This window comes from Capsicum annuum, chromosome 2 (assembly GCF_002878395.1).
Source record: "Capsicum annuum cultivar UCD-10X-F1 chromosome 2, UCD10Xv1.1, whole genome shotgun sequence".
Taxonomy (NCBI): domain Eukaryota; kingdom Viridiplantae; phylum Streptophyta; class Magnoliopsida; order Solanales; family Solanaceae; genus Capsicum; species Capsicum annuum.
This window is the reverse complement of record NC_061112.1, coordinates 154,196,594-154,220,929: the sequence shown is the minus strand read 5'-3', so window position 1 is coordinate 154,220,929 and position 24,336 is coordinate 154,196,594. Positions and strand designations below refer to the sequence as shown.

General features: G+C 37.0%; 1 protein-coding gene across 6 annotated transcripts in view; it reads left to right on the top strand.

The window, feature by feature from the left end:
* The window catches only part of LOC107860796 (transportin MOS14), a 76,270-nt gene extending 52,270 nt beyond the window's left edge, over positions 1 to 24,000 (top strand). For 5 of the 6 annotated variants that reach the window (XM_016706274.2, XM_016706276.2, XM_016706275.2 and 2 more), the window contains 6 exons: positions 3,269 to 3,361; positions 3,697 to 3,884; positions 4,464 to 4,575; positions 22,517 to 22,701; positions 23,099 to 23,215; positions 23,502 to 24,000. In XM_016706274.2, the coding sequence (XP_016561760.2) occupies positions 3,269 to 3,361; positions 3,697 to 3,884; positions 4,464 to 4,575; positions 22,517 to 22,701; positions 23,099 to 23,215; positions 23,502 to 23,726 (920 nt within the window). In that variant the 3' untranslated portion in view covers positions 23,727 to 24,000. Of the gene's footprint in view, positions 1 to 3,268; positions 3,362 to 3,696; positions 3,885 to 4,463; positions 4,576 to 22,516; positions 22,702 to 23,098; positions 23,216 to 23,291; positions 23,352 to 23,501 lie in introns of all 6 variants that reach the window. The other variant, XM_016706278.2, reaches the window with a different exon arrangement.
* The last annotated feature ends 336 nt before the right edge of the window (positions 24,001 to 24,336 follow it).

Below are 24,336 nucleotides of genomic sequence, written 5' to 3'. Positions count from 1 at the left end.
ACCTCATTTAAACTAAAGTAATCTCAGCCATTTATTCTCAATCTCGCGTTTATCTGTTTGCTTTCTATTCCCGACTTCGAATTCAAACAACTACATTTGGTCGACTATTATTGAGATCATAACATGTTATCTGAATACCATCTGGTGATGTTGAAATACTTTAAACCCGCATTGAAATATATTCTGTCTTCCCCATTGCTGAAACAGTTAAAGCTTACACCAAAGGTGAAAACTTAGGAAGAAAGAGTAGAGAAGGAATATCACTGAAGGTGATCGCCTCGCCTGAGAGACGAGGATGGAGAGCAGAAAGAAAGGAGGTTTCCAGCGTAAGGCCAGTAGAGAATGAGCTTTCCCACTTGAGAAGGAGGAGAGAGAACTATCTCGAATACTGTGCCTGGGAGCATTTTCCTCCTATTTCAAATATTTTCTATGAAATATGGACTTAAACTTGTCACTTACATAGGTGACATTGAAAGTATTGCGTCTTTTTGTGCCAAGTATTATATAATGAAGTAATGGACAAGAAATCAAAACCAAAAGGAGAAGGCATGGATTTTGTCATGATCGGCACCTAGGACTTGTCCGAAGAAAGGTCTTCCCAAGTTTTCCTACGAGTCAGACAGAGTCTCTCCTTCCTGGAGCTGTCCATAATTCCTGTATTAACTAGTAGGCCTAATACGATAATAAAATTAGTTTATCTCAGATAAAATAATATGAGCAACTGACTATCCAATATTGTTGTCCAACAGATGTCGCGATATGACATGTCTAAACGAATTGTTAATTATCAATCAACAGTAACCCAATTCAATGTCTGTAATATGTAAGAAGAGGGGCGAGTCCACAAATTCAATGAATGGCGATTCAATCCAAGTCCAGGACCCTCCCAGACCTCACTTGTGGGATTTTATGGGGTATGTTGTTGTTGTTGTTGTTGCTGCTGCTACTCAATCCAAGGCGGATGGTGACATGCAAGTTAGAAATACAAAAGCACATAGTTCCACATGTGAACTAATATATTCACGACTAGGATACTTTCAGTACCTGCTGTGTGTAACATATAGTAACTGCTCAACTAATTCCCTTGTAGCAAGGGACTGCTATGTGCTACCAACGGCTGGATAGGGTAAGCTCCACCATACGTGGGGTCGTATGTAGGATTTCTCGTAACCGGTATTGACATTTAAAGAATAAATAAATGAACAATTCACTATAATGACATCATAATATACACAAGGAATTAATAAACTATGTTATTTATATCAACGAGATTTTTATTTACTCTTTTGAAATGTACTCGTAATATCCCAATAGGACAGAGTGCTTATTCGATTTTGTAAATCTATTATAATCAACTTCATTGCTGAAAAAGAAGAAGAAAAATAGCAAGCAGAACATCAAATCTCCGAAACTGCAAATTGCAAGGGTAAGTAATTTTTTCGGAGTTGGCTCCTTGCTTTTTATAGTGTATGAGCCACAAAAATAATTGCAACAGCTATTGAGTCGTGAAGCCTCGTAATGGTTAGGAACATTTAAAAAGATACACAGAAGTAGCTACTAAGCATTGAACCCGTGACATAAAAAAAAAAATTAGCGCATAACCATGAGAGCTGAGACTCCCATTGTAACAAGCGGTGTCGTTTTATTCATTTTATCTAATATTTTGTTTCTTGCATGATAATCGTATATATATAGCAAAATTATCTGCTGAAGCGGTGTCGGATGACATCGCTCAAGCTAAGGTGGCTCCACCCTTGACCATACGGATGAGCATTAATTTGTCTGTGTATTCATTCAAGTACAATAGACCCTTGTGGTCCGACCCTTCCTTGGACTTCGTGCATAGCGGGAGCTTTAGGAATCATGCTGCCCTTTCTTTTAAATGTAGTCTCACGGTTTTGCGAGTACAAGCAACCCATTGCCTTTATATATATATATATATATATATATATATGAAGTAACAAATTTATATTATTGAATGATATGGAAACACCCATATACAAGGACTATTCCAAAAAGTAGAAAACCTTACGAAAACATATGGTTCTTTTGATATAAGGTAATAAAAATTTATTATTGGAGGGCGTGGAAACACCAATATGCAAGGACTATACCAAAACGTAGAAAACCTTACAAAAACATATGGTTCTCTACAAACAACAATGCTACACGAAAAGCCCCATGGGTGCACCAAAAGGAAATAAGGGATAAGAAGTTACTTGTCAAGTGTATTAAATCCTTATTTTTTCCATCAGAAGCTTTCCCTTTCTCTCTCCATGTGATCCATTTAAGTGCTAGTAGAGCAACATTTCATGCCTCGCGTCTTCTCTTCCTTCTTATAAAGATTAAACATCTCTTCTTTAATCGCGTCTGGCATCACCCACTCAAGACCAAATCGTGACATTAATTGCAACCATAAGTGAGACGCTATTCAATAGGGTAAAAGGAGGTGATTCACATCCTCTTGCGAGCTTTTTACTCATCAAGCACCAACTGCCTCATGTAATATCCCTGTTCCTCAAATTCTTAGTTGTTTGATCACACACACACGCACACACACCTTTTTCACATCTATCCAAGTTAAAGCACATCTTTCTCGGTACCCTTGGAATCTACACTGAAATATGAAAAAGTTGACTCGTGCTGCCCAAAAGCTTTTATTATTGGATTTAATAGAAAAAACTCCATTACCCCTGCCATCCCATAGCCTTATTCAATACAAGATACTTATTGATACATTTATGTCACGTACAGCAGGTTTCGCAATAAATAATTGGTGATACAATTACCACACGTGTAGTCTCATTGTACATTTATGACTAATCAAATGCATATGCAAGCATGTCCCAACACAACAAATAGGACCATGTTTACATACAACACAATTAAGCCCTGAAAGCAACCAAAAGAGAGGGCTCCCACTCACCGTAAACCTCATTTACAGCTTCCAAGCCTCAATTAGATCACCCACAGTAGTATCTCGTCAATTTTACATCAGTACGAATAACCAATAAATTTTAGTCAAGAAAGATAAGTTCCAACCACCAAAACCTCAAAAATCTCCTGCTCACACTCTGCCAGACATATTCGCACATGTTAATAAGTAGACAGTAAGCTATTTAAAAGTCTTGAGTTATTATATGATTTAAAACCAATACAAGGATAAGTTATTTACTGAAATAGTCTCTTGTACATAGTGTTCTTCATAGAGAAAGTTGAGGCCTTGATCACATCTATTCCTTACTGCTTGGGTGCATTTGATTTGCAGGTCAGCACTTCACGTCTGTTTTGCCAAGAGTGCTAAATTGTTTGTCGACTAACTTCGTATCGTTCCAAAGCCATGACTACTACATAAGAACAGGTGGAGTGTTATAGATTGCTTCAAAGCTTTGATGTGTACAATTCCTCTTTGTTAGATGTATTTACTTCCCCTATGCCCTTCTGCAAAAGCAGTATCATAATATCTCAGAACTTTGCTTAAATTAAGTCTCAGTTTCAGTGCTGAAGCAAGGGCTTTAACTAGTCTTTTGGCTGTGGAAATTTATACCAGGAAACAGCTTTAGATCATTGTGTCTTTTCCTGCTTGAATCTGATCTTCTTTTGATAGTCGTAAGAGTTGGCAACTGTCAACTTAACTGAGTTGCTCATATTTCCTATACAAATACCTTCGTCTCAGCTGATCACTAACTTTTGCAGCTTCCGTTCTCATTGAGGAATTTGGCAGTAGAGAAGAATATGGACATCTTTTTGTCAGCATCTTTGAAAGATTTTCCAAGTCAACATCAATTATGGCTCTTACTTCCTCATATATATGTGATCAAGAGCCTGATCTGGTGGAGGCCTTTGCTAATTTCGCATCTATTTTTGTCCGCTGCTCTCCGAAGGTTTTTGTTACATGTTTATAGAGATATGATAACAAAATTAATTAAAATCATTCTGCTCAAGTTTTAAACTTATTTTTTGTACAATAATGAATCATAGGAAAACTGCTTAAACTAGGAACATAATCTAAACCAGACAGTCTCTTAGAAGTACTGGTTTAATTAAAAAGTTGATTCTCACATGTAGTAATCAAACAGTGGTTTTGATTATGGAACTTAAAGTATGAGGAAAATGATCCCTTCAGGTTAAAAGATCCTAGCCAAATGTATGTATTTTTCACTTATTAATATCTGATGATTTAACATTTTAGTGTTGTAGTTTTTTATTCTTTTCTCACCCTTATACTTTTATTTATGGATAAAGAGTAAAAGTGGCTCGATTTTACCCTTATGGGCTACTATCGGCAGCTAAAGTGCAAATCTAAACCATTTGCAAAGTTCAAGGAAAAATCGACCTGTTTAGCTCCTTAGCCCATCATCTTTTCCCAAAAAAAAAAAAAAAAGAACATGGACGTTATTTTGTTTTCATAATTAGTGAAACTTCTTGTGACTTGGACACCTTCTTTTCTGGATGTGTCTCAGGAAGTGTTAGTAGTTTCTGGCTCCATCCTTGAATTATCATTTCAAAAGGCAGCTATATGTTGCACTGCTATGCACCGTGGCGCAGCACTGACAGCAATGTCATTTATGTCATGTAAGTCAGGAAAATGAGTTGAAGTCCCCAGACCCATCAAATATCCTGCTTTATCTTTTTCTAACATCTTCTTAACTGTGGTTCATTTTGTGGCACCTAATTTTCCACATACTATTGATTTTTGTTAGAATATCAAGAGAATATGTGCTTAGATTCATACACGTCTAGATTCATTGTACTTGAATAAGGAAAAAATTGTTGAGCAGTATAGTATGTGAAGTGAGGGATTATTATTTCATGGGTAAATTGTACTTGAGGTGCAAACTTCTCTATATCAACTTCTTTGAATCTTAACTTTGAGGGGTTGGATTAATATTGGGATTATTTTTTGTCGGATTCTGAAATTAGTAATTTAATTTACAATTTCATTGTACTAAATTCATGTATGTTTAATTTTTTTAATTCCGGTAAATTGTGTGCTTCACTTCTTGCTTTTTGTTTCTGTTGAAGTATTGAGTTATTTGTTGTTATTTTTCTTTTTGGTTTAGTAATTTTATTTCTGAAATTCAGTTATTTAGTTGAGATAGAATAGGATTTTATTAGTATCCTAATTGAAGGTCGAATAGGATTTTATTAGTTTCCTAGTTAGAAATAGAATAGGAGTCTTTTGCCTATTTATATTCTCAGATATGAATGAATAAAAAAGCAGAATATTTTTTTACCCTCAAAAGACTGTTTTCTTCTTGTCTGTACTCTTGAGGGATCTGTGAGAGAGAAGACCCCCAAAATAACCCTGCGTAAAAGTCAATATTGTTATGGCTTCCAACAATTTCCCAATTCCTTCACCCTCAATTTTTTCTAGTGAGAATTATCCAATTTGGGCTCTGAGAACATACTTGCGAGCATATGATCTGTGGGAAGTGGTAGAGGTTGGAGGAGAGGTAAATCCTTTGCCAAATAATCCTACTATGGCGCAAATTAAGAATCACAGAGAAGAGGTTTTAAAAAAACTTTAAAGCTCTCTCTTGCATACAATCAGCACTTTCAGAAGTAATTTTCGCTAGAGTTATGGCGAGTGAGACTGCAAAGGAGGCTTGAGCTAAGTTGAAAGAAGAATTTCACGGAAGTGACAAAATTGGGCAAATAAAAGTAATAAATTTGAGAAGAGAGTTTGAAATTCTCAGAATGAAGGATTCAGAAACTATTGAAGAGTTCTCCAACAAGTTGATGGAGGTTGTAAACCAAATCAGACTTATGGGAGGAGCACAGATTCAAGAATTGTGGAAAAGGTTCTTGTGAGTTTGCCGGAAAGATTTGAAGTAAAGATCTCCTCACTCGAAGATTCGAAGGATCTCACAAAACTGTCACCTTCAGAACTTGTACATGCTCTTCAAGCACAAGAGCCAAGAAGATCCTTGAGGCTAGAACAAGCTACTAAAACTGTTCTTCAAGCCAAGTTCAAAGGGAAGATGCAAATGCAAGAGGAAGGTATAATCCCAGAAACTTCTATTTATTATGGTAGAAATAATCAAGGCGATTCTCGCAATGGAGTCAAGAAGAGAGAAAACTTTCCTCCATGCAAGTATTGCAGAAAAACCAATCATAAAAAGGATGATTGTTGGTTTAAGGGGAAGAAACCACCTCTCCAGTGTAGATATAGCAATAAGCGTGGACATATTGAAAGGTTTTGCAGAGTAAAGAAGGAGAACAACCAACAAACTCAAAAAGCCAATGTTTCGAAAGTTGAAGAACAGGAGGAGTTTGTGTTTACGAAGATGGCAGCAAAAGATTGAATGATGATAACACATGGTTTCTGGACAGTGGTTGCACTCAACACATGACCAGCAAACGAGAATATTTTACAAAATTGGAATCTGCCAAAGGTAGTGTCAAGTTGGAGATTGTTGGTAAAGGAACTGTGGCAATTGAAGCTCCCAAAGGTACTAAATTTATTCAAGATGTTTTATTGGTACTTGATCTTTACCAAAATCTATTGAGTGTTGGTCAAATGCTAGAAGAAGATTATATGTTACTGTTCAAAGATAAAAAATGTGTTATTTTTGAATTTAGGGGACAAGAAGTGATTACAGTTGAAATGATAAAAAGAAGTTTTCCTTTGAGTTGGAACTCAAATTCTGAGCAAGTTTGTCGAAGTAGTCAATGTGAGCAGCTTATTGTGACCACCATGCACAATATGACGATTTTATTTTTTATTCTGGAAAAATTGAAAATTGTTGCGCTATAATGGACGTTGAAATCGAACAAATCACTTCTCAAGAAAATCCTCAAAAGCTTCAAAACAATTAGGAGGCTATAACTAAAGATAATCTACATACTGTAGCTGGGACCACATCCAGATCTCCAGACTCTGGCAATAACAATAGTTCCAATTCAGGCCTCACATTTCATGAAGATTAGAATGACGGAGATGATGGGATGGATGATTGCGATAATGTGTCAAACTATAATGATGATGAATGTGATTACTTGAGTATGCAGGCACAATTTGATAATGCTGATTTGCCTGATGGTGTTGTGGCAACGGTTTCTTGGTTAAATGAACCTGCTTCTAGTTCAAAAGTGTCTTCTCAAGTTAGCTCTTCAAGTCATCTAGTAGGTGCGCAGACATCAACTCCCACAAATCCTGAGCATGCAAGCAGTGGCTTTTCGCAGGTCCCTGCTTCAAGCAGTACTCTGGTGTCTGGAGGGTCAAATTCTCGTGGAAAGAAAGAGGCTTCTGAAGATGAGGAGCTTGCAGTTTTCTTGAAGCAAGATGCTAAGTTAGAACCTGATGCTCGAAAAAAGATGAACATCAAGTTATATGTCTGGAGGGTATTCATTATGGATAACTATGAGGAACTTATGCCCGAGTACCTTGGATTTGTGAACGGTGTTGTGAACTATGATGATTTGTCTCTCAACATCTCTCGTAAGATGCTACAACAGAACAAGATTCTCAAGGTGATTAGGAAGAACCTTGTGAAGAAATGTATTGAGATGTTCAATGAAATTGCTGAGAACAAGGAGGACTATAACAAGTTCTATGAGGCTTTCTCAAAGAACTTGAAGTTGGGCATTCACGAAGACAGCCAGAACAAAGCCAAATTGACTGACCTCCTTCGTTACCATTCCACCAAGAGTGGTGATGAGATGACTAGCCTGAAGGAGGGCCTGAAAGACATCTACTATATAACTGGGGAAAGCATGAAGTTAGTTGAGAACTCGCCATTCTTGGAGTGTCTGTAGAAGAAAAAATATGATGTGCTCTACATGGTTGATGCCATTGATGAATACGCTGTGGGGCCGCTGAAAGAATATGACGGTAAGAAACTAAACTCTGCCACCTAGGAGGGATTGAAGCTCGCTGATATGTTTACCAAAGCTCTTCCCAAATTCAGATTTGAAACTCTTCGTGAACAACTTGGAGTTACCAGCAAACATCTCATGGAGGAGTGTTGAAGTATTGAGTTATTTGCAGTTATTTTTCTTTTTGGTTTAGTAATTTTATTTCTAAAATTCAGTTCTTTAGTTGAGATAGAATAGGATTTTATTAGTATTCGGATAGAATCAAATTTTATTAGTTTCCTAGTTAGAAATAGAATAGGAGTCTTTTGTCTATTTATATTCTCAGATGTGGATAAATAAACAAGCAGAATATTTTAACCTCAAAAGACTGTTTTCTTCTTCTCTGTATTCTGTAGAACAACAGTTTCAAGCCCTATGGACCTAGTCTCTTTTTTGCACTTTTTGCCTTTAAAAACATTGATTTTGGGAACCCCTAAAGCTGTGGTCTAGTAGTAAGAGTGTAGCTTGTGATGTGGGGGTTAGGCATACCTCACGGGTTCAAATCCTGCCGCAAAATAAATGTCTGGTTTTTTAGTGGGCTGATTAGAGAGCGGACTATTATCCTGAGTTTCAGACCGTGTGCCATTGGCCCGGATTTTTATCCTACAAAAAAATTGATCTTCAAATATTTGTGCAAAATAAGTGTTTACTTACCATATTAGATATATATTTTCAAATTGCATCACAACCTTTACAATCTTGGTAGAGATTCAAATATCTTCAACTACCAGTGAGCGATGCCAACCAGTGTACGTTACCACATGGCCAATGTGTTCTTTTCTTCTCTATTCCTCTCTTCAGCAACTGGTGCCGCTACTTTCTGGACGACCATTCAGGCTTTGCTCCTCTTTCAGTGACCGTTTCTGCATGTTTTAGCTGATCATATTACAGTGATAAAATATCAAGGGATGACACAACTTTTTCAACCCCTTCCTTAAGTTCAATAAACCTTTTCTGAAGTAGTAGTAATTTTGTTAATATTGTCAAAAAATTTCAGTATAAAAAGTTCCAAAAAAGTAGAGAATTTGTACAAAGATGTGCCTTTTTCTAATAAAATAATAATATTGTTAATGTAGTAGTGGGAAAATCTAGTAGACATATAAAAAGTAGAGAACTTACGTGAAGATGGATCTCATGGGTGGACAAAAAGGCACTAAATTGTACCGTCCTAAAACTCTGTTATTCTTCTCCCTCTATATACAACATAAGAGGGTACAGAGGCACATCACGTGTTCTACACCTTTTCCTCCTATTGGTCTAACTAACATCACATCTTCTATAGCTGTGACATTGGCCACTATACTCCTAACAGATTTAGCAATGTCCACCACAACAAGCTCAACTAGACAACACATTAGCAAGTGGTCTACATCATCACTTGAAATTTTACACATGAATCACTAGCTTACACATTTTAATATTTTTCTATCAAGAGATAATTTTATGGAACAATGGGAAAAGCTATTGTATACAAGCGTTATACCAAAAAGTAGAGAAACCTACAAAAATAAATGGTTCTCTGTGAAAGACACTCAATTGTCCAAACAAAAAGGAACATCATGGGTGCATCAAAAATACATTTAAAAGATAAAAGGCTATTTTTCAAACGTACAAAATCATGCTTGATTCTTTGAAACCCCTTTGTTCCTCTCTCCATACAACTCATATAAGACCTAACGGAGCAATATCACATGACTAATATATTCGCCTGCTCTCCCTACTAAGTAATCATCCTTTACTGGCATCAGCATGGTCCACTATATTCCAATACATCTCAATATCTTCCACCCTATTCGTGAACTACCTGGAAATGCTATAGGAGGTGGTCCACATCCTCCCAAATTTTGCAAATGAAGTACCAACTAACATTGGCGATCCTCTTTCTCAGATTTTCGGTTGCTGCCATTCCAATTGATTCCTGTCATTGTCAAAAAGAAATAAGGTGTCATCCTTGAATAACAGGTGAGTGACTTAACGATGCCTTGACTACTAAACATAGCTGAGAAGCCGCTCTAATGTGCCTATACAGCTACACTCTCCATCATTCTGCTTGTTGCTTCCACAACTGATGTGAACGTCAGCTATTACGGATCCTCATGTCTCAATCCCCTTGAGCTACCAAAAACTCTACAAGGACTGTCATTCACGAATACCGAGTATATGACGGTAGATATGCAAAATTTGATCCATTACTCCTCTTCCTCAAAGCCCATACTCAGCAGAATGAAAATTTCAACTGACATGGACATATGCTTTCTCAATGTCCAGCTTGCACAATAAATACAGTTCTCCAAGCTTCTGGAGTCTACTGCTTCATTTGCCACCAAAGCTACATCTACAACATGTCTACCTTACGTAAAAATATTCTACAAAGTAGACACTGTCTTGTTTGAGACCTTTTTTAGTCTATTGGATGGATCCTTAGAAATGATCTGATAAAATCTTGCCACTAGACTAATAGGTCGATAGCCCTTCATACTCATGTTTCCTCCCTTTTTGGGATGATGGCTTTGAAAGATGCATCAAGACTTCTCTCAAAATCTCTGACCTATTAGAATGATGCCACAGTCTCCTACACCTTCCCCTTGGCCTTGCTCCAATATGTTGGAAGAAAGCAAATGTAAAGCTATCTGTTGGTGTAATATACCACAATAACAATAAGTTACAGTGAAAATAATAAAATGAACAAAAATTATGAAGAAAATAAGATAATGTTCTTTTTGGCTGAGGCGCAGACATTTCGCTCTCTTTAAGGAGATTCAAGCCCACTTCGGCATAATCTACATTGATCCAGTAGTATATCTCTTGACTTGTCCTCTCCAGGATACAACAGCCCATCAACAATGTATAACTCAAGCAACTCCAGATTAGTTGAAGAGTCCAAAGCTCCACCACAAGAACACTTTCCTTCAAACTCTCTTTTGTATAGTGAATATAGTTAAAGACTTGGAATATTTTCTTTGTCTCAACTCTCTCTTTCATTAATATAATTACTTTCTTTTGTATAGTGAACATAGTTGAAGACTTAGAATATTTTTTTGGTCTTCAACTCTCTCCTTAACTGCTACACATAATAATATTTTTCCACACTTATCATCTTTTTCTACGTATCTCACAATATACTACAACTCATCTCTACCATCACAAGGAAGAAAATACCCTTTATATAGGTGCAGTATTTCTTCCATCTACTTAATGAGGGAGTAGTGGATATAAAGTGAAGAAGATGAATGCTTTAGAGGTTACATATGTTATATGCGTTACAATAAATAAAGAGGTAGAATAATGGTAGAAGTTACAAGAAACTTATGGCCACATTCTTACCACTAATTCATAAGATTAAAGACACAAAAATAATGAGAGTAAAGGGATATTAAGTGGTAAAATTATGAATGAATAAAGTGAGATGTTACAAGAGTTATCACAAACTAATGGTCACCACTTTCTCCACTTTATAATGTCCATATATTATCGTGCAATTTAATTCTAATATTAAAATGCACCAACACTATCAAACTAACGTTTTCTTTTCCTTGAAGTCCTACACATACCTGGATGCATAAAAAATACGGAAAGTGATCATACACCCGTTGCTGTCAACTAACCCGACCTCAATAACCATATGGACTTCGTCGTATGCATTTTCTAGGATAATGAACACCATATGTAAGTCTTTCATCTCTCTATACTGCTCCATCAATCTCTTTATGAGATGAACGGCTTCTTGAGTTGAACACCTAGAAATGAATCCAAGTTGGTTCTCGTTAATACACATACATCTCCTCACCCATATCTCGATCATATTCTTCCCAAACTTTCATATTGTGACTTAGCAACTTAATACTCCCTTCTGATAGTTGTTGTAATTCTGAATATCTCCTTTGTTCTTGTACAATGGGATCCTTGTACTCTACCACCATTCTTTGGGCATTTTTGACGTCCTAAAAATGACGTTAAATAACCCAATTAGCCACTCTATGCTATACTGGAGCTCTTTTAAAATTCCACTATTATATAAACTTCTCTCTTTAAATTTAAACTTTATCAGATATTTTTCAATAACTAACTTCTTGGCCATTATTTATTTTTTTCTTCCATTACTAATATAATCCACAAGGAAAACTAACTACTTAAGTTTTGTGTCCAGTCAAATATCATAATAATAGGACCCGGGGAGTGTAACTCACTACTGCCTCCCACAACTCCGCCTCCCAATTGCCCTCTCCATCCACTTCCTCTTTTTATCCCAAATTTGCTTAAATTGCATCCCTTAATTTTGTTCTCCAATCTAACTCTTCCGTAAATAAACCTTGGTAGAACCCTTTATAGCCTATTAAACAGTCTCTCATGTACACAACACCCAATCTACCTCTATCATCATTTCTATAGCATTTCTTCTATTTCTCACCTCTTATCCTAAGAAAGAAATTAGTATTTAGAGTCTTCCTTCTACAACAACAACATGCCCAGTGAATTCCCGCAAAGTGAGGTTTGGGGAGGGTAAAGTGTATGCAGTCCATACCACTACCTCAGACAAAGTAGAGAGGTTGTTTTCGATAGACCCCTAACTCAGTATAAATAACAGTATAGAAAACATAAAAACAACAAACAAAATGGGAAACACACCTCCGTACTAGCGCATTCGTGCCCATCCTTGTCACGTGCCTAAATCGAAACCACTCTCACCTTCCCTCGAATAATCTCGTTTTTAACCATATCTCTCCTAGTAAGTCCACACATCCATTGCAGCATCCTCATCTCCGCCGCATCAACCCTTGGATGTTCTTGACTGGCCAATACTTTGCTCCATACAACAGTCAATGGATTACCACTTTATAGAAATTGCCTTTTAAGTTTAGAAGCGAGCCTCCATTTTGACCACACAGCACTAATAAGATGAGTGACATCCTCACCACTCTCTGTTCCCCTAAATCATAGATCCAAGATACTTGAAACTATGTCTCTTCCAAGTGGCCTGGGAATCCAGCTTCACTGCCATGCCAGCCACATGCCTCAAGTCAACTGACACTCCAAGTATTCCGTCTTGGTCCTGCCACAAAACTTAAGTAGAGATACAAGCCAAATGGCCATTATAGCTTTTGATGACATCATTCGAGGCCAACACATGAAGAATCCGATTTTGGTCACATTAAGGGCACAAGAGCATGCATGTGGATGCCATTTTGAGCTTACAATAGGGCAAACCCACGTTTGGAAGATTGCTTGGGACTTGCTTGGATGCCTACCAAAGGACCCCAAGTGATAAAGAACTATTGTGAAGGCCAAAAGAGTTCAAAACCGTTTACAAGAAGCCAAGCTCGGGAATTGCAAGTCCTTCAAGGCTTATTTATGAAGATGGACGTGTGTGAATGTGTTTTGATTTCCTCCAAAGGGTTTCACAATTTGAAGTATGATCTTGCAGCAAAAGGAGAAGCGTTTGAGTCATAAGTCGAGGGTATTTTAGTAATTTCATGCATGGGTCACTTTGGGCCTATTGTGTAGTAGACTATAAATAGCTACTTGTTAGGTTATTTTCTTTTTAGCTTATCTTTGATATTGAATGAACATTGCTCTTGAAAGAGTGTTGGTGAAATTAGGGTTGAATGTTTGCTTAGAAACGGGGGTTTTGAGGGTGTTGAATCCCTCTTGGTCCACGTAAGAAATTGGTGTCCGATTCTATGAGATTTAGGGGTCTTTGAGTTTGATACACTCGTCGGTTCTTACTTTCTTGAGGGTCGTTTGATTTGCGGTACTAAAGTTAATAATCTCGGGATAAAATAATAATCTCGGGATAAAAATTTGAGCCACTCGTTTGGTTGTAAATATTTGGGATAACTAATCCGGAACTAATAATTAGTCTCGAGATAAGTTATCCACGCAATGGGTGGGATAACAATCCCAAGACTTTTTGTTTGGTATAAAATTATACAATGATTAAAATACCCTCAAAGCCTATTATTTCATTTCACACATCTATATATATATATATATATATATATATATACACACAGACACTAGTATTTTAATTATGAATATTAATAAAAGTTAAATACTTAATAATTTTGACATAAATTTTATATTTATATTTAAAACTTATTAGTAATATATAATAATTTATCAAAAATTTAAATCTAAAATTCAAAATTCCTATTCCATCATTATCTCCAATTATCCGCTTTCATTGACCCGCCTCACATAAAAATATCAACACCATTGTTGAATTACATATTTTAAATTAAATAGTTTTTTAATCACTTGAAAATTGATATGGTATATATAAAATGAATTTTAATATATTATATGAGTGATATGTGTTTAAATGAAATGAAATAAACAATAAATCCTCTTTTACTTTAACAAACTTAAGTTGAAAGTTTTTATTTCAAACTAAATAAAACGTAGTAAGATTTTTTTAAAACACATACGGCATAATCATGGAAAGGTACACGCAAAAAAATTAAAGCTAAATAAGATGAAAGTTTTATTTTTAAAATACACATGATATAATCATAAAAATGCGCCCACACAAAAAAATTAAGCTAAATAAGATGAAAGTTTTATTTTTAAAAATAAATATTTAAAGCTTGAAAAGAAATTATATAAAAAAGAGTTAAATAAGATAGAGGTTATTTTTGTAATCACTTAATTTGTTCTTAAAAATTATACCATGCATATTACTTTGAATACAACAAATCAAACACTCAATAAAAAATAATCCCAGCATAACTTATCCCATCATAACTTGTTTTCAAACCAAACGGCCCCTTATAGTTTCTTATGTCAATTTACCTTTCTTTACTTTCTTGCATCGATTATATTTTGCTTCTTTGGGTGGATTTCATCTTTCTATATTTAAGATAAGCTAAAAAGAAAATAACCTAACAAGTAGTTATTTATAGTCTACTACACAATGGGCCCAAAAGTGACCCGTGCATGAAATTACTAAAACACCCTTAAGTGACTTATGACTCAAACACTTCTCCTTTTGCCGCGGGATCATACTTCAAATTGTGAAACCTTTTGGAGGGAATCAAAACACATCCACTCACGTCCATCTTCATAAATAAGCCTTGAAGTATTTGCAATTCCCGAGCTTGGCTTCTTGTAAACGGTTTTGAACTCTTTTGGCCTTCACAATAGTTCTTCATCACTTGGGGTCCTTTGCTAGGCATCAAAGCAAGTCCCAAGCAATCTTCCGAACGTGGGTTTGCCCTATTGTAAGCTCAAAGTGGTTTCCCCATGCATGATCTTGTGCCCTCGATGGTGTTGGCCTCGAATGATGTCATCAAAAGCTATGATGGTCATTTGTCTTGTATCATCCTCCTCTTTTTTAAAAGGATTCAACTTCGAATCCAAATCTTGCAAGGACAAACAAGCACAACATCCTCATGGCATGAGGGTTAAGGTTAGTACAATAAATAACATCATCATACCAAGGTGGTATACACTTGAAATATAACCACAAATCCTTTATTTTAATCTTGAAAAGCTTAGTAATAATGTCACAAAGGGAGTGGCTATGAAAATCACCAAGAGATAACAAAGGTCATAATGGCATCAACAATCTCCAAAGGTAAGAATACCTTCCTCTTAGGAGCCATAAGACAATTGTTTCATCATCTCTTTAGTAGACCACACCAAGAGTGGTAGCACCAATGGTTCATACATCCACAATGGTTTTACGGGTTCAAGGGCATGGGTAATCCTTGTAGCATTATTACTCAACCAAGTGGACCATTCAAGAAACTTCCTACCTCCAAATACGGCAAGTCTAAGATTAGCATAGACATCATCATAAGCAAAGAGGTAGTTTAGAAAGGAACTTAGCATAGAAGTCTCCTCCAAGGTGCTATTATTTAAAAGGATGCCATTTGCCTCAAGAGTTTTAGCACACAATGCACCCAAGGATAGAGTCAAATCATTTAGGCACACCAAGAATTTCATTTCTAAGAAATTCATGCCAACATAAGATGTCAATTCAATATGATTATGAACATCATATGCATAAAGGTATTGGAGAAAGGTATTAATGACATTATTCTCATCAAATGGATGCTCACAAATTGGAACACACAAAGAGAGAAAGAGACGTAGTAAGCACATAAGGCCTCTCTTTTTCAAACAACTTCCCGAGGAAAGGACTTTCATAAATGGAGCCATGCAACTAGGGAGAATAGAGAACCTACTATGTAACAAACCATTCCAAGACAAGTAGTTCTCCCAAGAACTTTGTTTCCCTCTACTAATGTTGTTGAGCATGCTCCCAAGAGTCCCACAAGATACTTCAAATTGTCCATCCCTATGAAGGTGACAAGAAGCCTTCAACACCCTTGGACTCTTCCACAAACAAGAAGTCGACTTGGCATCCACAAGTGGTGGTCCATATAACTTAAGCTCAAGCTGCCAAACATGGATGCAAGTTCATAAGCAATACTCTGATAAGGCAATGACACGTTTGCCTCCGGGTCCTCAACCATGAAACCACCTTTGAGAAAGGGGTCTCTCATCATAACAAAGTCACAAAGAAGGGTATTATATGAATGAAATTCATCTAAAGTGTTTTCAAGAGGGAACTCTCTCCTTGACCTACAAGTGGTGATACTTTGGTCAAGAATGTAAACACTCAAGGGTGAACTCTTTTGGAGCTTTTCATTACTCTCTTTCTTTAGTGAACACATAGCGTTGTTGGAATTACCTCCCATGCACGACTTGGGTCTATCAAGTGGATTGCAAATCCCCAAGAAAGACTTTCCATCATAGGGAAAGATACCAACATTCACAATCAAACCTTGCTTGTCGCTTGACCAAGCATCAAGTTGGATGTGTAGAAATTCCTTATCCCCATAGGTCATCGGGTTCAAATGGCAGAAGTAGCCAAAGACATAGGATACGGCTATTCTTTCTTTCCCCTATGGTGCTATCCCCAAAATTAGAGTCGTCAATATTGGCCAGGCTCGTTGGGCCAGCCCGACCCGGCCTGTGATTTGATGAAGTTGAGCTTCAGTTTTTGCAGTCCATTTTAGAACAAGGCTTTTTAGCTCGGCCCGGATAAGTTCGTGATCCGTGGGGCTTGAGCAATGTGGGTTGGAGTAGCCCGTAAGTCAAATACATGCAACTATTTAGAATGTTTATTAGTATTTTTATTTGGTTCGAAGGATATCATATCAAAAGTTATTTAGTTTCGCTATTAGGAGTATTTTTTGGGTGTTGGAAACTTGATTAACAAGTATTAACACTATGTAATATTGTCTGGTAAATTTTATGTTTATTAACATTCTAAAATTAAATTATAAAATATTATTTTTTAAAAAGTGGGTTGGCCCCTGAGGCCCGCAGCCCACAGAGTAATGGTGTGGGCTTGGTGTTTTTTGGCCCATCATTTTGTGATGGGTCAGCCTGTCCTGACCCGTCAAACTCAAAGCCCGTGTGGGCTAGCCCGAATGGGCTGGGCCGACCCGTATTGACAGCTTTACCCAAAATTAGGCATATCCTCTATACTACTATTGGCAATATTATAAGCAAAAGGAGGGTTGAGAAAGGTGTCGCACAAGTCAACTTCAACTATGGTGTCCTCATGCATGTACTCACTAATAGTTTCAAAATCATTTCCATGAGTATGCTCAACATAGGAAACACATAAGGAAGAAGTAGATGGAATTTCTTAACACCATCTTCTCTTTCAAAGGAGCAATCCTCAAGTAGACACAAACCACCATTAACATCAAAAGGATCACTATTCAAGTTGTCATATGGGTCAAGCAATTCATCCCCACATTTATCAAGCAAGGGTGGGGTGTCATACAAAGGATCAAAATCATTTTTCAAAGAACATTCACTAATTGGGTTTCTTAAACATTCAAGTAAGTCAAAGTCATCATAACCCAATTGATCATTCTTTTCCAAAAGTAAAAGATCACTATCAAGAATGGGATGGTTAGCATAATCTTCACTTAATCCTATTTTTTTAATGGGTTTCAAGAAATAGGATAACATGTATTACGCATTCCACCTTTCCTTTTAAACACATCATCTTGCACTTCACTAGGTGTCATGCAAGGAGTGATCTCACTATCTTCACACAAGACATCTTGCTTTGAGAGAGGTTCACTATTCAAAGGTTAAGAGTTTAAGCATACAAGTTCACTCTCACAAAAACATATTTCATGCTTCACAACATTTCCATCCGTATGATATCTTTGAGCAAAACTATCATTAAGGCCTTCATCGCATAATATGCTCAAAGAATCATCTCCATTCTCATGATCAACTCTATCAACATCATCACTAACTTGAGACTCATCAAGCACACCATACACATGTTCAAGTAGTGGACTACATTCATGAGTAAATTGATCATTATACACAACTTCGCTAGTTGTTGGCAATTCACATGCCAACATAGACTCACCTTGGTTTTCACAAGGGTCAACTAGCGTATGAAAACTCTCATCACTTGGCAATGGGACCTTATTCAAATTACAAGTGCTAGCACTAGGTGGTAACTAATTATTCTTACAAGAATTAATTTTGCCATCTATAGGATCAACTAGTGCTTGCATACTTACGATAAGAATTTGATCTTCATGCAACCTAGCAATACCAAGAGTATCACAAAGGGAAGACTCATGCCATTCTCCTCTAGGCAAACCAACATCCACTTGGCTACTATTAGTCATATTACAACATTCTAAGTCTATGGGAGTGTAGGAGATAGCATTGTTACCTTGTAGCTCACATGAGGTATGGTCTTCACCTTGGTGTGTATCATGGCAGCTCACTTGTTCCTTTGGGAAACTCTCAACACAAAGGAGTTTGTCAAGTCTTCTCCCTTGATTCATCTCTTCATCACTCTTCCTAAAGTTGCAACTCTTAGCCGAGAAATCCGGTAGATCATCAAGCATGTATTGGTAAGGAACTCTCCTTGGATCCTCCTTTGGAAGTATATTTTCGTGTACCTACACAAAAGAAAAGTTGATACTAGGTAAAATGCTAGTATCAATGTGAGTGAGTAACGAGGAGTTAGTGTTGACAAATCCCACAACTAAGTGTTCCTTGTCCACACTTTTCAAGCAACCACTTGGCTCATCAACCTTAGTCATCTCTTCTTGCTCTTGAGCCATGTTGTTCTTCCCTTGTTCAAGGATTGTTTCACTTTCCCTCTTCCCAACTTCCTCCTTTTTCAATACTTCTCGAAATCCTCTCATAATTTCACATTCCTTACTCACTTGCTTGGTTGTCATTGGCTCAAGGAAGTGTTTTTGTCCTCCAAATACAAGTGCATATTTGTTGGACTTCTCTCGGTATTGAACCGACCTTGCATCCTTCGATGGTTTACCAAGCAACATATGACAAGCTCTCAAGGGCATTACATCACATAGCACTTTGTCTCGATACTTGCCCACGCTAAAATCAACAATAGCTTGCTTGGTGACTTCTATGGATTCATCCTTATTGTTCCACTGGAGTTTGTAAGGCTTGGGATGCGTTTGTGTAGGGAGTTCCATGAGATTAACAAGGGTACAAGATATGGCATTAATGTTTTTCTCCCTATCAATGGCCAAGGAACGTATATTCTCCATCATCTCAAACCTAGTATAACAAAGGTTTTTGCCTTGATAAAGCTCCTCTTCAAAGGCTCCCACACTATGTGCCTCAATGAACGAGAGAGACTCTAATCTAACTCCAATTGCTCACCTTCCCTTTCTAGGATCGTCATGTTTGGTCCATGAGTTGGGGAATCTTGTTGTTCTTTCCTACCGTCTTCCTCTACATGGATGGGTGGGTTTTGGTTAAGTGGAGTGTGGAATGGGGAAATTGGATTTGGGGGAGATTGAGGCATTTGGCTAAGTGGAGCTTGGAATGGAGGGATCGGGTTTGGCGTAGGTTGGGACATTTGGTTTCCAACTTCTTTGAATGACACCAACTCTGTGTGTAGCCTTTCACATTTTCGTTTGAGAGCTTCAGTAGAGGCTAAGATAGCCTTAGCAGCGTTTTTGTCCATGGTACCTAAGAAAAGACACCTACAAAACAACAAACACGTTAGTTAAAAAAAAAGTATCCTTACAACTCTACACACTTTGTTTGCCTTACTCTTGGATTCACAAGTGTTGAATGTTGGCTTATATTCCGTGAGAAGTTGAGTGATGATATCTACTCTTGCCTGGAATGAATTTTCGTTTGAGTGACTCAAGGAAATCTTGTACGGACTTGAGCCAAAAAGCTACGACGAATTGAAAAACGAAAAAAAACACACAAAAGAAAGAAGACAACGAAAGAAACGGATTCAAAACTAATTCACAACTAAGTAGATGATTACTAGTTGTTAATTAGCAATAGAATCAAGAAAGAAACCAAAGAATTAAAGAAAAGAAACTTAGAATCTAAATTTGAGCCTGGGTAATTTGGACGGTTGATGATGTGGCTGCATCGTTGAATGTTGGTTGATGTTTTGAAGACTACTTGTTTCCAACTTGAATTTTAATCAATCTTCATCTTGGAGGTGCTATAATCGTCTTTGGAGGGAAAAATACAAAGAATTGAACCTTTCAATTGTTCTTTCAAGCTTAAAAGAGTTTGAATTTTCTTTGGTCCCCTGCTTTGTTCCTTTCCTTGAGCATATTCCCCTTTTGATGCTTTTTGAATTCTCTCTCTCTTTGGAAAACTTGGGATATTCTTTGTACAAACAAGTAATACACCTTCTTTCACCCCCTTTTTGGATCAAACACTTTTTAAATGTTCTTCTTTTTGATGATTTTGATTCCCCAAGCTCACGTTGCACTCCCAAACAAAACCAACACGTTTTAAGTCCAAAACCTCAACAACAACCTTCCAAATTTGAGATTCCACCTTCAAGTTTTTTCAACTAAAGTTCAACAATGGTGGATGACTCAAATCAACTCGGAATAAGCTCAAATTCTAGATCTAGACTCTATTAGTGTTAGGGAACAAAGATCTAACACTAGAAACACACAAAAATTCCAAGATTTAAGTCTCGACCTAGGGGTAAAATGGAATAACCCTTTTTTTTTTTTGAATTTTCAGTTTTGACACCTCTTTTTTGGTGAATTTTCAAGATAACAAATTCAAGATTGACTTCGTAGGAACGAAATCAAGTTCGGCTTTGATACCAAAAAATACGAGAGTGGCTACGAAAGATGAAATCTACCTAAAGAAGCAAAAGATAATCGATGCAAGAAAGTAAAGATAGGTAAATTGACATAAGAAACTATAAGGAAGTAAGAACCAATGAGTGTTTCAAACTCAAAAACCCCTAAATCTCATAGAATCGAACACCAATTTCTTACGTGGACCAAGAGGGATTCAATACCCTCAAAACCTCCGTTTCTAAGCAAACATTCAACCCTAGTTTCACCAACACTCTTTCAAGAGCAATGTTCATGATAAACTAAAAAGAAAATAACCTAACAAGTAGCTATTTATAGGCCACTACACAATGGGCCCAAAAGTGACCCATGCATGAAATTACTAAAATACCCTTAAGTGACTTATGACTTAAACGCTTCTCTTTTTGCCGCAGGATCATACTTCAAATTGTGAAATCCTTTGGAGGGAATCAAAACACATTCACACACGTCCATCTTCATAAATAAGCCTTGAAGGATTTTCAATTCCCGAGCTTGGCTTCTTGTAAATGGTTTTGAACTCTTTTGGCCTTCACAATAATTCTTCATCACTTGAGGTCCTTTGGTAGGCACCAAAGCAATCTTCCAAACGTGGGTTTGCCCTATTATAAGATCAAAATGGTTTCTCCATGCATGCTCTTGTGCCATCAATGTGACCAAAACCGGATTCTTCATGTGTTGGCCTCGAATGATGCCATCAAAAGCTATGATGGCCATTTGACTCGTATCAAGTAGAGTCTCCCTTCTCCAACCATAATTTAATGCCCTCAATTTTTGTCTCCAATTAGTCTCTTAAACTAGCTAACACACTCTTTAAGTCCTTTTTTCTCTCTTCCTCTCTTACCTCCAAATCTTTCTTTCCTCCAACCATCATCGACTCCCCTAGTTCATTCAGAATCTCCTTCATTTCACCTCCTCATTCCATACACTTATCTCCCCTTGCAAAAATTTCAATTTCTTGGTAAGGCACTATTTTGACTTGTCGATAACCGGATGACTATTCCACCATCCCATCATCTATCTCCAAAGCTTGTTTACTTTCAAACACATTCTCGAATCCAAAGGTGATTTCGTGTGTCTTCCTCTGCTTCCATCCAACAAAATCGGAAATGGTGGATCAAAAATGCTTAGACTGTCATCACCGGACCATCTATGCTTCCCTATCCAGCAATATTTTAAATGTTGAAACTTCCAACATTAATATGTCCAATACGATCTGCTATTAATGAGAACCGCAAGTCATAGTGAAACATGGAAACAGCTTGATTAGATCCTTATCCATAATCTAAATCTTGTGAAGTCATTTGATAGTGCACCATAATGAATTTTCACTTTTTTTACATGAAATAGATACTACTTGTGCAACTATAATTTGTTATATCTGTTGAGGATGGTCTATTCGTCATATCGAAATTTTCTTCCAATTCTAACATTTAGTAAAATGTGGTTCTACGCATCTAATGATGTTTATTCAAGTCAAAATGAGAAACTCATAACTTGATATTGTGCTTCAGGTTTCCTGGAGACTGGCTTAAATGCTTTGGTTGAATCTCTTGCTTATGGTTCTGAACTGGAAGGCATAGTTGGTATTTCTGATAGTTCAATTGATGCTATGGTAATACAAGTCATATCTCACAGCGGCGATGGCCTAGTGTCAAACCTAATGTATGCTTTACTTGGCGTTTCTGCAATGTCAAGGGTAAATTGAACCAGCTCATGTCTATTCCTCGACATACTTTAGAAAGAAGTTGTAGCAATCAAGTTTGGTGCAGGTTGCTTTGTATCTAAAGCATTTATTGTGCAAGTATGCCATAGGTTGCTAGAGTCTTATCTTTGAATTACAATTCAACAGTCATATATGCAAGATAGCGTAAAACCAATTATGCCAGAATCGGATCCTTTCTAATTCGGAAATACTATCATGAGGTTCAAGTGGCTCACTGTTATTTGTGGAGCATCCTAATCCATTTGAAACAAAAGCGGGTGTGATGAACAACTTTTCTTCAAACCCTACAGAAAGCGGGAGTGATGATTTCAATCTTTATGGTCTTTTTGATAGTGCTGTCGTTTTTGCTAACACTATTGTCCCTTAACAGGTTCACAAGTCTGCAACACTTTTGCAGCAATTGGCTGCTATGTGCAGTTTAAGTGAAAGAACCACCTGGAAGGCTCATCTTTGTTGGGATTCCTTACATGGATGGCTCCATGCCGCAGTCAGTCCTCTCTCTCCATCTCTATCTCTATCTCTCTCTCTTCTAAGTGCGTTTCTCATTTATTTTATCAAAACAGCTACTCATCCACAGCAAACTTCCTTGAAGGAAGTCCGCACTTATATGAGCTAATGAAATGGTCCGCTCCACTTTTGTTACTTCTCCTTTCCTTCTCCAGATATGATATTATTCCCAGCTACTATAATTAGTTGTGAGAATTGCGCTGAGACATTTTTGTTGTTGGGAGTATCGAAATATTCTTTTTGTGTGACCCGTAATCGTTTTCCAGATACAGAATTTACCTGCTGAGTACCTAAAGCAGGGCGAAGTAGAGTCTTTGGTTCCTCTTTGGATTAAAGCACTTGCGGCTGCTGCTTCAGACTATATTGAGAGCAGGCGAAATGTTGGAGGAACAAGTGATTATGGGCATATGCAAGGTAAAGGGGGGAGAGTTCTGAAGCGTTTAGTGAGAGAATTTGCTGATGGGCACCGCAATTCACCAAATTTTACTTGAAATTTGAGCAATTGCTGATGTAAGCTCAATGATATTGAAACTGCATCACCATCGTTCTATATAAGTTGAGTTTGTCCTGGAATGCAGCCATCCTCCTCCTCAAGTAATCTCAACTCCTTGGGACAACTTGTGCATTTTTTGTACCAATGTACAGTATCCCCAATTTTGTAATATAGAATGAGTCTTGTAATACACACAACATATCAATGAGGCATTGATGACCCATTTACATCAAAAGAGAAATAAAATGGAGTATAATGATTATTCTAACAAATCTTACATTCCAAAGTAGACTATTTGGTTGTTGGAAGACTTGAAGATCCGCCTTTTTAAGGGAGGAAAAGAGTGGCTTGGGGTAAATTATTGTCCCGTTTATTTTTTACAGTCCAGAATAATTGGTATGCATTTAATACCAATCTACAGAAGAGGGCTACTGACTTCTGCTTCTAGAAGTTTTAACTGCGACTTACCAATTTTTCTCAATTTCACTCTAATTAAAAGCCATTGAATCTGCAACTGATCAACTGTGCAAAAATTAACATTGTAGGGAGTTTCGAGACTTTTTTCCCCAAAGTTGGTGCAACTGACACTTGAACGGGACTCTGATTTA